This window comes from Myotis nattereri (genome assembly GCF_964212035.1).
Source record: "Myotis nattereri genome assembly, chromosome: X".
In the NCBI taxonomy this organism is placed as follows: domain Eukaryota; kingdom Metazoa; phylum Chordata; class Mammalia; order Chiroptera; family Vespertilionidae; genus Myotis; species Myotis nattereri.
In genome coordinates this window covers 23256880-23273724 of record NC_138078.1, presented here as the reverse complement: position 1 = coordinate 23273724, position 16845 = coordinate 23256880, and the positions used below count along the sequence as shown (strand labels likewise).

Genomic DNA, 16845 nt, shown 5'->3' with positions numbered 1-16845 from the left:
GCTGTTTAGTGGGTTTGGCTGGCTAGCACATTTTAAAGATAAATTAGGGAAGTGGAAGCCATTTTTGGATTAGATGCTGTCAAGAAACAGAGTCAGTGTGGTGATCAGGTGCCGTAATTTTTATCTAGAAGGTGAGGGGATTAAAGCAAGGCAGAATGGCCTTGACTTTGTCTCATTCCAAACGTGGCCCTGCGGTGGCCCTATCCCTGGCTAGTTTATTTTCTGTGACTGTCTTTTGTGTTCAATTGAGATCATCACTTATCTAGCTTAGATAGCTGCCAGTTACCAGAAGGACCATATTTCACTTCCTTGATGTTATCACTTGAATTTTTATCCCCTGCCTCACTGCCCATTCATAAAATATTAGGAGATAATCTTTTCATGTTTCTTAGATATTTACTATTTATCACCTCATCTGAATAACATCTTGTTTTGCTTTTTTAAACTATCTTTAAATGATTTGTTTACACTGCCCATTCACCACTAGTGTGAGGTTGTATCCTATGAATAAATGCCAATGGTTTATCAACTTTCTTCACCTCTTTTTTTATTAACCAATGCTGTCAGATGACTTTCATAAGTATCCCAAAAGTCACATCTCTTGAGGTTATTGTAGGCGCTAATCTGCAACTTTTTTGTTGAAAATAAAATGAGACACAAAAGATATTATAAGCTCTAATTTTTTAAAAAATATATATTTTATTGACTTTTTACAGAGAGGAAGGGAGAGAGACAGAGAGCCAGAAACATCGATGAGAGAGAAACATCGATCAGCTGCCTCCTGCACACCCCCTCCTGGGGATGTGCCCTCAACCCAGGTACATGCCCCTGACCGGAATCGAACCTAGGACCCTTCAGTCCGCAGGCCGATGCTCTATCCACTGAGCCAAACCGGTTTTGGCTATAAAGCTCTAATTTGAACTGATATATTTCTGAGGAAATATTTGGGGGTAAAGTCACAATTTAGATTCACTCAGTAGTAGCAAATTCTGGAACTGGGCAAGCATTTTAAAAATTTAAGTTTCACCCCTGGTCCTCAGTTGTATTAATTGCATTTATAGGGACATAGATGTTTCAATTATAATATTCACATATTTGTTTTGTATATACAACCATTGGTTGATTCATTTATTCATGTAACACATATTAATTGCATGCCAAACATTGATACAAGAGAAAATATATTAAAATTTTGAAAATCCCTAAACACAAATAGAGATAAAAATATATTTTATTTTAAGTTAAAAAGTAAAGCTATATTCAGAAATTGTATTTCTTGTAATTAATTTCCACTCTTTTTTGAAATCAGTCAGAAGTGTTTATTGAGCAACCACTACATTCTCAGAACTTTGTTGAATATTGTGAAGAGTCTAGACAAGTTTAGGGCATGGTGCATACTTCTAAGGTCCTTAATGCCATTGGAGTTTACAGTAAGTCCTTCTTCAATGAGGATATTAATAATGTAAGAGTTACATTTTGATTGAGTTTGGCCAATATGCTTGAGCACTCTCTAGTCATTGAATGTTTCTCTAAGGATCTCCTCTTTTCTATAAGTTTAGATCAGTTTTACTCTTGAATGAAAATATTTTAATTTCAATACAATTCCAGTCAAGGTTCTTTTAGCTGCAAAGAAGAATTACTCTTTTCACTAACAAGATAGGGGGTTTTATCACGAAATACAGAGCATCTCAATGATCCCAAGGAAAGACTCACATTGTATATTATAATAGAATTGGGAATCAGAATTGTTTGATATAATTGTCTTAGCATTTAATGACCATTTCCAAGCAAATGACATACAATAGAAAATAATGCTTTGCTGCAAAAGTCCCCAAATGAAACTAAGTTTGCCATTTAAAATAAAAATGATCTCAAACATTCTCTCTTTGAGTAAAATATGAATCCACTCTGATTGTTAAATTTGAATTCTTGTGAGGAAAGGCTGGGATCTGCAATTTACTTAGCATATTCCAAGATTGTTGTTTTCCCTATATTTAGATGTATTGCAGATGCTTTATTTTTTAAAATGTTTTAAAATTTTTATTACAGTTGGCATACAATATTATATTAGTTTCATGGGTACAACATAGTGATTAGACATTTATGTAACACTAGAGGCTCGGTGCACGAATTCGTGCATGGGTGGGGTCCGGGCAGAATCACCCCCTGGTTGAACTCCCAATCAAGGGGACAATTTGAATATTAGCCTTTTATTATTTAGGATAAGAAGTGATCATCCAAAAAGTCTAGTACCCATCTGACATCATACATAGCTATTACATTATTATTGGCTATATCCCCATGAATATTTTATAACTTACAAGCTGTGAACGTTTTTTAACAGTTTTGTAACTACTTTGACTATATTAGCTATGCTGTACTTTATATCCCTGTGACTATTTCACCCAGCCCTTCAAACCCTTCCTAGTTGGAAACCATCAGTTTGTGTTCTGTATCTATGAATTTGTTTCTGTTTTGTTTGTTTGTTTATTTTTATTAGATTCCACATATAAATAAAATTGTATTCAAAGTTTTAAAATTCTTGGAACCTGATCAGGAATAGTACTTGGTAACTATTATCCCACTGATTTCATATTTTAAGATGTTGAAGTTTAGACATATCTTTGGTTCCCTTAAATTTGGCTTAAGATTATTGACATGGTTAGCAAATTATTACCTTTTACAGATGTTTTTTGAGCACTACTTAAGCTTTATTATGTGAAGAATGCTGCATTAGTTGCTGCAATCAAAATTTTTGCCACTTGTTAGAACTTCACAGCCTAACAGAAAAGATGTGAGAATAGAAAATATGGGCTCATGCCAGAGGACCAGAAAGAAAGACAAAACAAAACAAAACAGATCTTTCCTTGTACATAAGTAATCAATTAAGGCTCAAAAGTATAGCAGGTACTTGAATAAATTACAAGACAGGTTCTGGCTGGTGTTGGTAAATGGTTAGAGCATTGGCCCACAGACCAAATGGTCTCGGGTTTGATTCCCAGTCAAGGGCACATACCTGGGTTGCAAGCTCAATCCCCAGCCCAGGTCAGTCGGGGCACATGCAGGTGGCAACCAATTGATATTTCTCTTTCTCTCTCTCCCTTCTACTCCCTCTAAAAATCAATGGAAAAATATCCTTGGGTAAGGATTAACAACAACAGAAATGTAACAATAAGTTGCAGGACTGTTTTTGTGATCACTTTGCTGGGGTCCAACCCCAGCAGGTCCAGGGGTCCCCAAAGGTGTGGACGGAGTCGGCGAAGAAGGAATGACACAGAGACAGCATTCAGTTGATCAGCAGCCTAGCCAGGATCTCTAGCCAAGTTCTGGTTAGGATCTCCAGCCAGGTTCTGTTTCCACATTCTCTTGCTAGGTTCTCCAGCCAAGTTCTGTCGCCAGGTTCTCTAGCCAGGTTCTCCAGCCAGGTTCTATCCAGGTTCTCCTGCGATGTTCTGTCACCAGGTTCTAGTCAGGTTCTCTTGCCATGTTCTATCCAGGTTCTGTAGCCAGGTTCTCTCGCTAGGTTCTGTCTCTAGGTTCTGTCTCCTGTTGTCTTGTTACATCTGTATTTATACCAGTCGATTCCAATCCTATAAATCTCTATTCCAAAGGAGTAAAGATTATGTAGCTTAAGTGTGATTGTTCATAGTTAAAGTGATTAACTACCCACCTGGCACTTAGTTAAGGGGTTTTATTCCCTCCCTAACTTCAGGGGAAAATCCCTACCTGGGGAAACAACCTTTCTCAGAGAGGTGACCTTGGTTAAAACACATAGCGCCAAGAAGGTGAGTAAACATATTAAGAACAGTATGCCATATACGCCAGGTCCCTTGAAACATATGCTGTGCAGATGTTCCTTCCCTGCAGCGACTGTGTCAAGCAGCAAGGATGGACTGCTCCCAGCATCACTTGAATCAAAATTTATAGCTATTTTATGTGATATTATCCTATCTAATAAAATCGCAATATGCAAATCAACTGAACAGCAGAATGACCATCCGGGACCATGCTATGACACCTACTGGTGCCAGACCAGCCAAGGCAGGTGTGATGTGATTGGTTGGGGGCCCAGCTATCGCCCCATGATCACCCCACAGAGGGAAGCCCAGGCCACCATCCAGTGGGCTGTGGCGGGTGGGTGGGGCCTCCCTCTGGGAGGGAAGCCTGGGTGCCTGAGGAAAGCCAGGCCGGCAACCAGGGGAAGGAAGGCCTACTCTTGCACGAATGTTGTGCATTGGGCCTCTAGTATGCTAATAACTATGAAAGATTAGAAAATATACAATTCTGAGCTTATTGCATTTTTGATACTTTGCAATAGCCTCAGATGTTCGTGGCTCATTCAGAATACCATTTAATTTTTAAAGTCTCTACATTTGAAATTATAATAATACCCCATTTACCCATCTGGAAATAACAGTGAATAAGATAACATTCAAATAAATGTATAGACTGTTCAGACTTTATGTATTAATTAAAGGAAATTAAATATATAAACATGTTCTTTTCAGGATAACCAAAACCTAGTCCTTTCAGCATTGAAATATTTTCATTTTAACTATTTTAGTGAACACTTTTATTGACTGTTTTCTGATTTGCTTCATTAAGTAGTGCATAATAACTAACCAACAATTTTATAGTACTTTACAGTTCACAGAATTCTTTTCACATAAAATATCTCATTTAGTTTCTCCAACAAAGCTATGAGTTAGGTGGTAGTGTTATATCTATGTTTTAAGGATGATAAATCTGAGTGACCTATCTGATTTGCCAATGATCACCCAACCAGTAGTAATGATTTAGAACTGAAATCCAGGACTTCTCATTCTAAAACACAATGTAATTTAAATGTTTCTTAATTTTAAGGGGTGTCATTATCAGCATTAATTATTCTTTCTTTTTGTTATAAAGTGATGTTCATGTACTATGAAGTTTAATTTAGATCACTGTTTCTTCCATTAATACCCAGATGAAGTAGTTGATTTTTTTCTAGAAGTCACGTTGTAAGATAAATGCATACCTTTAAATATTAGAATCAAACTCAACACAGTGAGATGCTTGCACTATGAGAAGAAAGTGAAACCTTGGTCAAATGTAAACTCTGATCTCCCCTCCCCCACTCACTTTGGGGCCATATGCTTACTTAGTAGAATAGTAGGCAGATCCCAGCAGTGTTTAAATCAATCTCTAATCAGTCTCTCTCTCTCTCTCTCTCTCTCTCTCTCTCTCTCCCTCCCTCCCTCCCTCCCTCCCTCCCTCCCTCCCTCCCTCCCCTCCTCCCTCCCTCCCCCTACATATAAGTTAAATGGTGTATAATGAGACTTCACCATATTTTGTGCCATTATCTCTTCAATAAATGACCACGATTATTACATTTTCTAGTTATCTACTTCTATGTTTATTGTCTTCTCCCTATTTCTATTACTACCTTTTTTTTTTCAACATGGTTACTATTTAGTTGCTCTTAATATTTGTCCATGGGAAGTCACTGCAACTTTGCAAGAGAATCAAGAAACTAAATATACATTACTTCACCAGCTTTTTATACTATTTAATTCCCAGTGTTAGCTCTGATGTCAGAATGGATAAATATCTTCCACGTGTCAAACTTTCAATGGTAGTCTTCAACACTGATCAGAGGCATTTTTGTTTGCTTTTTGATTCAAGGCTTATGTTTTAATAAATAAAAAGAGTTATATTCATTGATATGATACTAAGTGTTTAACAACATAAACTCTGGAGAAAAATTAAAAGCCCCTATTTGACATGATGTTAGATACAATAGACATAAATAATATCAAAAGCACAGATAGCAGTTAAATTAGGTCCTGATGAATTTTTAGTATTTATTCCCTTGGCAGCTTTTCTCAAGTAGGGTTCCTCAATAGAATTAAGTCCTATAGAAAATGATGTGCGGACCTGTTTTCTAATTCTTGTCAAGGATGGTGCTGTTTAGGTAACTCATTAGGTATAATGGACTGCTTAGGCTTTGGTCTTGGACAATCAGCATTAGTGTCAACTGGAAAATTGTTAGAAATGCTAGTTCTGGGGGCCCACCCAAGACACTGAATCTAGACTACTGGAGCTGGAACCCAGCTTTCAATGGTTTAACAACACCTATGGGTGATCCTGATGAACCCAAAGTTATGGGAGCCACTGCTCCAGGACATTAGGATTAATCCCCATGCATTGAGAAGATTTGCCCTAGAACCTTAAGTCCTCTGCTTCCAGCCAGTGGAAAAGGAAAGAAAGTGTGGGGAAACTTACTCTTTTTTGCAAAAGCCTCAGCCCAGAACCGACAGATATTCTCACGTTCTACTGGCAATAAGGACAGATATTCTCACATTCTACTGGCAATAAGTAAAATTCCAGAGATAACAATTAATAAGTTTTAAATTGTATGCTGTTCTGATTGGAAATTTCATACCTTCCTGCTCTATCCTGCCTGGGGTGTGAATCACCCCTTTGTCCAGCATCTCCATGCTGTATACATTCCCTATCTGTTAGTCACTTAGTAGCCATTTGTTATAAAGTTGACTGTCACAGTATTGCAATGCTTGTATTCAAGTAACCCTTATTTTACTTAATAAAGACTCCAAAGTCATTCACATATCTTTCATTGCAGCATATTGTTATATTTATTCTATTTTATTTTAGCTATTCTTGTTAATCTCTTGCTGCACCTAATTTATAAATTAAACTTTATCTTGGAGAGATTATATATATATATATATATATATATATATATATATATATATATATCTTGGATATATATATATATATATATATATATATATATATATATGGAAAAGCATAGTATATACAAGGGTTGGTACTATCAATGGTTTCAGGCATTGTATCTGCTCATGTGAGCACATTGTCAAATTTTCAGGCATTTTGGGAGCCACTTGACATTATCCTGAGAACTTAAAACATGGCTATGGGGAGTATTTATACCACAGAAATGGGCAAACACTAAAATCAGGGCCTTTTTCCACAACTCAAAGAAAGCCAGTTGTAAACATATACTAACATGGCACTAACCTATACAGGCTTGGCTGACTCTGCTGGGAGCTCTGCAGCTGAAATGGCCCTTCAAAATGACTCAACTTTGAGCCCCATTGACTGAGCCTTTATAGCCTCGCCGTGGTCAGTCATTGAATGAGGGCTGCCCTGAGAAGGGCACGCTCTCAGGCAAGTCAGTTCTCTGCAGCTAGAACAGTCCTTCAAGGGACTAACAGCTGAAGTATGTGTACTGATATCTTTTTCACAACTTGGGGTAAGAATCCATCCTTGAAGTGGATTCTGAGTGGCATTCTTCATGTATACCACACACACCCTCCTTCCAAGAGATCCTAATATAATTGATTTGTCATGTGCCAGGGCATTAGGATATTTATAATGTTCTCTGGACAATTCTCATATGTAGCCACACTAGATACTATTTACAACATTCAAGCCAATTGCTGAAATGACACTGTTTTATGATGGTTGATTTGTTTTTATTTTTTTAATGTCTGTATTCCACTTCCTTTAAATGAAATTATGCCTGGAGCAAAAGCCCTGTATGCAGCAAATAATTGATAAATATTTCTAGGGTGGTTGGCTAAAGTAATTATGGTAAATTGGAAAGGAATTTTACCCAGAATAATTAACTTACAGGTAAAATACAATGGAAATACAATAATATATTCTCAAAATGAATTAATAAGTTCCTGAATTAAGTTATCTTTAAGATATTAATCAAATAAATAACATGTATGCTTTTCTATTAAAGAGGAAGTTAGAAGATCTGAGCTCTGAGTGGAAGGCGGTAACCCATTTACTTCAAGAGCTGAGGGCAAAGCAGCCTGGCCCAGCTCCTGGACTGGCCACTGTTGGAGCCTGTAAGTATACTGGATCACATTCTCTTTGGCTGTAGCCATTTGCTCAAAAGCACAATAGTGAGGCGATGTCTGGGTGAAAGGGAAAATTTGTTGCAATTCTTAAAATAGGAATAAACCTTTGTATTACTAGTATTTACTATACACAATGCCTTAGAGTAGGTTCCTTAGAAATGGACTGATTCAGAGTGTTGGTTGACAAAAGTATACTGGAGTGTGTTTTCGGGAGATCCACCTATGATGAAGAAAGGTACTTGGGAGCAAAGAGTGGAAGAGGCTAAAGGGTGATTTGACTATGACAGAGGCCGAATCCATCAGCTGATTGCATAGGAGCCTTAGAGCTGGGCTGGCTCTGCAGAGCTGTCCTGAATTGCAGGGAGAGGGCCTGGCCTTTATATTCCTGACCCAGCTATTTATTGCCCATGGGCTGCCCACAGGGAGGAAAGGGAGACCTTGGAAGTATTTTCTGGAGCCAAAGGCAATTGCTAGTTAAGGAACACCTTTAACAACAAATACTCCCAGCAGCAGGGATGGGTGTGTTGTCCCTGAACAGGGGATTAGGAAGGAGCACCAGAGTACCCCCTAGTTCTAATGCATGAGATTTCATTTTCAATGAATCCTGTATCATTTAGACAATATTCTTCAAATATGCCTATACAAATTCCTGAAACCACAGAAACACAGTCCTCCTACCCCCTCCCCCTGTCCCATTTCAAAACAATCTTAAGAGCTCTTTGATTTTTAGTTCAAGAAAAAGAAAAATAGACTATGACTACTACAAGCAAGCATGGGAAGGAATGTTTCTTCACTTAACTATAGTTTTAATTTTTATTTTTACTGCATATTTTCAGTCTTTTATTTCACTTTCTAGTCATTTGTTCGTAGAAGGAATGCATAAAATCTCATTGTAATGTTAAGGCTGCCTGGGAGCGGGGGCGGGGGAGAGCCAGAAAAGTCCTTTGCTATACCAATCCTATAATTATGCAGGGCTAAAAACATCTTTGTTTTGTTGTTGTTGTTTTTGCCTTGTTTACTTATAAAAGATCAAGTGATTGAAGTATTGAAGCATGTTGACTGGGTCTTCAAATAAAGTTTATATTCATTTTATATCAAGTAGAAATATAGCACCCACGGTAGCACAATGATAATTCAATAGAAAGCAAAAATAGTTCCTGTGTTAAAAGAGGTCATGCAATCTGGGGACAGTGTGTTTCATGTGCCCCCTAGGATTTTTGCACAGTCATCAGAGTTGGATTTTTTTTTTCCAGAGTTGGATTTAATAACATTGAAGACTTGATAATGATATGCAAGCATTCCTTTTTTAAATCATTCTGGGACAGTAAAATTGCTATATCAGGGTTTATATTCAATTAAGTATACCAGGTTTATTTCTCCTTAGTTTTTATTATTTTTAATATATTTTTATTTACTTCAGAGAAGAACGGAGAGGGAGAGAGAGAGATAGAAACATCAATGATGAGAGGGAATCATTGATTGGTTGCCTCCTGAACACCCCCTACTGGGGATCGAGCCCGCAACCTGGGCATGTGCCCTTGACCAGAATTGAACCGGAGACCCTTCAGTCCGCAGGCTGACACTCTATCCACTAAGGCAAACCGGCTAGGGCAGCCAAACCAGCTAGGGCTATTTCTTTTTAGACCTGTAATTTTTGGTTCCCTCAGCACATATATATAGTTTGTCTCTATATAATCATTTATTGCTATTTGTTCACTATCTTTCTGTCATATGTTCAACTCTCTAACTCTGTAAAGAGATTGGGTTCCAATGATTTGTTGATAAGTTTGTTGAACTCTGAACATAATTATGGGTTTATGCCCCTCTTTAAGTCACTTTACTCATGGTAGGCGGATTACAAAGCCAGAGCACAGTAATCTATTTTAGCTGTAAAGTACTTAAATGTAACAATAATCTTTCTAATGGAAAATACATTTAAAATTCCAATTTTGATTTTTACCAACAGGTATGATTCATCCATTTAATAAATATTATTGAATAACTTTCATGTATTGAACATCATATGAGGTGCTGAGGATGCAGTATAGAATAAGATAAAGTCCCTCCTTTCATAAAACATGTATTCTGGAAGAGAAAAGTGATGAGCTAATAAAGAGAATACAAACTATCTTGATATTAAGTGTTATAGAGTGTAATTCACAGATTGACGTCAAATGGGCATTTTAGAAATGCAGAGTCTCGGGCCCCACCCTAGACCCAATGATTCATAATCTGTTTGAATAGGATCCCCATGTGATTTGTGTGCACACTGAAGTTTGAGAAACATAGTTATGAAGAACAAGAAGACAGGAGACAAGTCAAAGGAAGTGAATATGAGAATATAACTATCCATAGTAAGGTCAGGGAAGCTTATCTTTCAAGATAACATTTGAGAAGCTGTTAGTAATGAGAAAGTGAGCCATATGTGTATCTGGGGGAAATTACTCCAGAAAGAGAAAGAACAACCAGAGTAAAGGCCTTGAACTGGAGCAAGATGGAAAACTATCAAGGAGACTAATGAGACCAAAGCAGAGAGCAAGGGTACATTTGGCCAAAACAGTGGAAGACATTTTTATGCCCTTCTTTCCTCTCCCTAACCTAAGAGTCTCATCTCCCGCTACCACTCCTTGCAACCACCTTGTCCCTCCACATTGCTGCCAGTAGTGAAAGTCTGGGAATGGCCGCAGCTCCAAGCCATTGGTGTTAACTGGATGAGATTGGGCCAGAGATGAAGAAGTGAAGGAGAGAGGATTTTTTCTCAAGAGCAGGGGTATTCATCCCTTATAGTAAACTGACACAGAGCTGGGCTTAAAGTAAAAATGTTAAATCCACAAATGTTGAATGAAAAGAATCAATCGAGATTCAGGTAGATCCAGAGCTACTTTTATTCAAACAAAATATTCTTTTTTCTTTAACATCTGTTTTAAATATCAGAATTAAGAATTACTCAAATTCCTGACTTCCAGAAAGTTAATCACAAATACAGTATTAAAAAAATCTGATTTTTAATATGGTTTAGATATATGATTATTTCACCTATTATATTGTAATATAATGTAATATATAATTCATCATAGTAAGTTTTTTTTCATTGTACTGTTGTGCTAACTGGTTTTGCATATGTCCTTATCTTCCAAATAATTGCAAAGAGCATATGGTTATAAGCAATTTTTGTAAAAGTAAGAATCCCAAGGTTTGGAGGGGAAATAGCTAGATTAAGGCCACACAGCTGGGAAGAAACTGAGCCAAGATTCCAATCCAAGGGTGTCAGGCTTCAAAACTTGTGTTGTGTTTTGCTTTGCTTTGTTTTGTTTTTTGTTTTTTGGTTTTTTTTTTTTTTTTTCTGTGCCTTGTACTATCTCTCTGTCCAAGAGCCTAATGGAAATTGTAGATATGAAGGCAGCTAGCCAGTAGTTAATGTTATTTAACTCAATCTTTGATGTATGGGGAATAAAAGTGAGATATGATGCTATGTCTTTTCTACTTAAGGAATAGAAGAAATCAGTTTACTCTTTGAATTTCTTAGAATTCTAGAACTCTGCACCTCTTAGAATTATAGAACTCTGTACTTAGAATAATCATTGAAATTATCATCTGGTTGAATAGTCTCTTATATGTATGGAAAGTGAAGCCCAAAGGTCTTTTAAAAAAATACCAAACCAAGTTTCTTTGTGTCAGCTTACTTAAATTATGTAATACTATGAGGATGAGATTGTGCTCTCTGAGCTATTTAAATGTTTCAATTTACAGGATTAATAGTCATGCTGGAAAAAGAAAAAAATTCTTTGCAATCAGTTGCTTGGATACCTGAGTGTATCTACTATCTATCTCTACATAAAAACACCCCAAATGTAATGTGTTAAAACAAGAGTCATTTAATTGATCATGATTCAGTGGGTCTGCATATTGGGCTATGATTAGCTGGATAGTTATTCTGAAGGTCTTGCTAGGGGCCATTTGAGTACAAGGAGTTATCTGGCAACTCAACAGGAGTAGATGGTCTAAAATGAACTCACTCGGATATCTGACAGCTCACTGTCGATTTGAAAACCTTGGTTTCTTACAAGGCCTCTCGTCCTCCAGTAGCCTGGACTGAACTTCATTATGTGGCATTCTCAGGACAGCATTTTGAAAGGGTAAGAATGGAAGCTGCACCTCTTGATGCCTAGACTCATAACATCACTTCTGCTAGATTCTATTGGTCAAAGCAAGTTGCAAGGCTAGTCAAGATTCAAGCGGTATAGAAACAGACTTCACTTCCTGAAGGGAGAAGCTATAATATCATTGCACAGGGGCTTACATACAGGAATGGGAGGCTTTATTATGGCCATCTTTGCACACAAACAACTACATTGGGGAAATGGGTAGGGGAAGCAGACATGAATGATAATGTAGGTCTGCATCCAAGGTCCTATGTCTGTGGTTCTCAAACTTAACCATACATTAAAATCACCCATTTCTCATTAGAACACAGATTGTTGGGCTTCAACTCCAGTTACTGATTCAGTAGATCTAGAGTGAATCTGAGAATTACAATCTCTAAAAAGCCCCCAGGTGATGGTGATGCTGCTGCTCCTTTAAGAGCTACTCTCATAAGCCTATGGTGAGTGGAGAAGGAGTTCATCCCTAATCCTGCATGCACCATGGAGTGGAATTTGAGATCCAATGCTGTGGATGCCAAAGGGAACTCCATGTTATTTTAGCACCACCATTCCTCTTCCCTCCCCCAGCAAAGACTTTTTAGCTTGGAAGTTCAAGTAGATGGAGAGCACTCTAAGCCCATTTAGTATAGTATTTGCCTAGCAGAGCAGCTCAGAGACCTGTGGGGAGAATAGCCATGCTTATATGAAGCTTCCCTAGAGATTCGCAGAAACATTTAAGTAGATAGGACTTTGCCTTGGACTGAAGGCCTGCATGGCAGATGGAGGCAAAGAGCCATCAAATATGGTTGTAAATGTCAACATGAATTCTTTCTTAGTCACAAGCTGCTGGGTCTGGGAACATTCATATTCTACAACACCCAATTTAGCATTTTCGAAAGAAATTGCATACAGAACATACTTAATGTGAAGACTCCAAATCAGGATATTGAAGTTTTTCAAATGCCCCAGCATAATAACTATTAAGTGAATGAACATTGTATGTATAGACACATGGAAGTGACAATTAATAGAAGTTACTACTTGATTAAACACTGATAAAACCATCTCTTCCTGTAATGAATTTTGCGGAGAGCAAGTTTCAAGTGTAATTAGAAAAGTGCTGCCCTGGAGGTCAAGAAGCCTAAATTCCAATCCCAATTGTGCTGCCACCTAGATAAGGGATCAACACACATTTTTTGTAAAGGGCCAGATAGTGGATATTTTCTGCTTTGTGGATCATAAAATTAACTTTGTCATTATATTCTTAAAGCAGCCAGACCACAGGCAATATATAAATAAATGGGCATGGCTGTGTTCCAATAAGACTTTATTCACAAAAACCCGAAGATATAAGGTGGCAAAAATTGGCCTTTAATGCCTGACACTTTGTCTTGAGCAAGGGGGAATCCCTGAAGAGAATATCACACACATTTATGTCTTTTCACAATGCCAGGTTTATTAGGGGAGACCTCCTCAATAAGCCAATAGAGTCACACACAGGTTACACACAGAAAATGGCAGCTTAAGTGATAGAAGAAAGCAGAGTGAGCATCCAGTGTGAAGTCCCAATCACTGGTGGTGTCCCCAGGTGGAGAAGTGGATGTCAATCTCAAGTCAGGTGGCTCCAGTGGTGACACAGGCCAGGACAGGTGGATTTGAAGTCCAGCAGAGTTCCAAGATGACCTTTGGTATACCCAGTCTCAAGTGTTCGATGGTCAGAGTTCTGAGATCTTATAGATCACCAGGGGTGGAGGTCTCACTCATATAGGTGCCAAGATGCAGTCCTTATCTAGGTGTTCAGACTTAGAAAATTTGGATAGAGTGATAGAGGGATAAAATACAGATTAGAGTAAATTCCAGAGAATCCATATATCCAACAATGCACTTAGCATCTGCACTTGGATGTCTCCCAGACTCCTTAAATCCACCATGTCCAAAACTGAACTAGTGAATTTACTCTCGACCATTTCTCTTGTATTTTCTATCTCAGCAAATGATAACACCATCCACTCAAGCCAATATCAATAAGTGATCCTGGATGGATACCTCTTTCTAATTTTACTTTCTCATTCAATCAGCTACCAAGTCCTATTGATTTTATTAGTTAAATATCTTTCAAATTATTTTATCCATCTTCATTCCTTCTGCCACCCATCATATTTTATGTGGGTGCTTTCCTCCTGATTTGATTTGAACTGTACTCTAGTACAGTTCCCATATAAACGTGTTCCACAATGCATCATAATGTAAAGTGTAAATCTTCTTATAATTGTTGAATAGTGCCCCATTGCTTTTAGAATAAATCTTCAAATTATTAACATGACCCACAGATCTTATGTGATAGTTCCCCAGCTTACCCTTTTTTTTCTACTATCTCCCTTTTCCTCAAACTCCAACCTCTCTGGCTTTCTTCAGTTCCTTTAGTATGTCTACTTCTTACTGAGCTCAGGGTTTCCACATGTATTACTCTCTAGCCTGTATGTTCTCTCCCCTCACTCATCATTTAGCTCTCAGCTACGCCTTTTATTCTACAGGCTCTTTCCTTGAGCCTCCTATCATGCACTCTTGAAGCATACTTTTCTCTTTCATATCCTTATTATTATTTTGATTACTAAGTTATTTATGTAATTATTTAGTTTTTGTTTCCTAATATGTATGCAATTTTATTCAATGCTTAGCACATAGTAGGCATTTAATATATTTTGACCCAATAAACATGTATTTTAGAGTTGGATCAAATAAGTCAATCTACTGTGTCATTATAATACCAAAGAGATTGAGTGGCAGAATCTGGACTCCAACCCACATCTCCTGAACTTTATCTCAATGCTCTTCAGTATTCTTACATATATCAACTTTTTTTCTTCTTAAATGCAGCTAACAGATATGTTTATCCTCATATTATCAGAGCTACATACTGATTTTTAAGACTACAGTATGGGGCAAAAAGGAATATGCTATGGACTTGATGCAAATTTTGCAGATTAATTCTATCCCCCATCTCATTCCTTAACTCTCATTCTTAACTATGTCCTGATACCCAGTTTGAGAACCTGTACTTGACAGTATCACATGTTTTAAATTCCTCTTAAAATTTATACAATTTATTTCTCCCTTCATCTTCAATATTTTGATAAAATATGTTTTAATCTTATTTCCCAGAACACTTGCCAGCCTATGATGATTTCATGAGACATTCAATTTAGCTATGCCAATACTGAGGCAAAATTGCTAACACTACTAATTGCACCCGTGTCTAAATTGTAATATAGACCTATAATAGAAAAAGAAAGTCAAAATTAAAATACCTTTGATTCTTGCTTCTTAGATAATTATCATAACTTCAAAAAAAAGTCATTGTTCTCTAGCATTAAAAAGCAGGAACTAAATAACATGCCACTAAAAAAAAATAGGAGACAATATTGAAATAAACAAATTAGTCAATCTCCAATGTCACTTTAGTTTTCCAGGATTAGTCTTTGCTCTTGAAGAAATTTATGGATAGAAGATATAAGTAAACTCCCTACAGTATTTACTGTGGATTGTAAAGGGAAGAGGTAGTTTTGCTTCCTATATTGAAGAGAGTAAAAACAAAAAAGTTGTTTCCTAGATTATTAATATACTAGAGGCCTAATGTATGAAATTCATGCAAGAGTAGGCCTTCCTTCCTCTGGCACCCGGGACCCGGGCTTCCCTCCAGTGCCATCAGGCACCTGTGACCTGGGCTTCCCTCACAGCCCTGGCTTCGTCCAGCAGATTGTCCGGAAGGACATCTGGTCTAATTAGCATATTATGCTTTTATTATTATAGAATTTTTAAAACCTATGATTTGGTGATAAGAATTTTTTGCTTACGGATTCCAGCAAGGTCAAAAGAGAAGTGCCATTATTTTTCTTACAGATTCTTATTTTTTTGAGGTGAAATGCCCCTTTTTCTTTTGAACCTGCACTCCATGTTTAACAAATAAGGACATAATTCAGAATTGAATTGTGCACTTTGAATTGAGATTTGTTTTCAAGGTCAGGACCCTGTTTCATAAGAAATTTTATTTTTGCCAATACGGCTGACATCCTCTCCCATCAGCTAAAAGACAAACTTGTCTAATAAAGCTTTCAGATTCAATTTGCTCTCTGCATACAGCTTGAGGATCTCTGGAGGTCATTCACAGTATGTGCTACAACCCCAACAGGGAGAGGTAATAGAAAGATTTTGGTTAAAAAGCTGACACTATCCCTTACAACCTCCTTGAATGTGAATATAATAAGCAGGTTTATAGACACAAATCTCTGTGATTCTGAGGATTTCCATCTTGATCTCTGACTCCAAGCAACATTTGAATGCCTGGATTTGTATCTATTATCTGGGTGAATAAATGTGTCATATTGAGGATATTGAGGAAGGTGTGCTTTAACAACAAAGGTCTGATGTAAATTAGGCAAAACAACATTGTCACTTCATGTTGAACTCTGTTAGGGTCTCTGAGGTCTCATAGTCTGGTTCTATTCTAGTAATACCTAAGCACATCATAGCTTTTTGTTTTGTTTTGTTTTTCAAAAATCTTACCTGCTTTTATTTCAATTATTCCACCTGGCTTTTGCATTGACCTATCATACCTAATATTTATCTTAGAGCTAATATGCATTGATGCCTTGCTCTGTACCAGGCATTTTGCTAAATATTCCTTGTTCATTGTTCTGCTAAATCTTACAAGAGCCTTATGAAATAGGTATCACATTCTCATCTTTTCGACCATAGGAGGGAAATAAAGCTTAGAGAGAATTGTTAACCCAAAGACAACCAGCAACTAA

At 37.2% G+C, this 16845-nt stretch overlaps 1 protein-coding gene across 2 annotated transcripts in view; it reads left to right on the top strand.

The window, feature by feature from the left end:
* DMD (dystrophin) overlaps positions 1-16845 on the top strand; it is a 2781977-nt gene that overhangs the window by 1969603 nt on the left and 795529 nt on the right. For both annotated transcript variants that reach the window (XM_081115404.1, XM_081115406.1), the window contains one exon: positions 7775-7883. In XM_081115404.1, coding sequence (XP_080971530.1) covers positions 7775-7883 — 109 coding nt within the window. The remainder of the gene's footprint in view (positions 1-7774; positions 7884-16845) is intronic.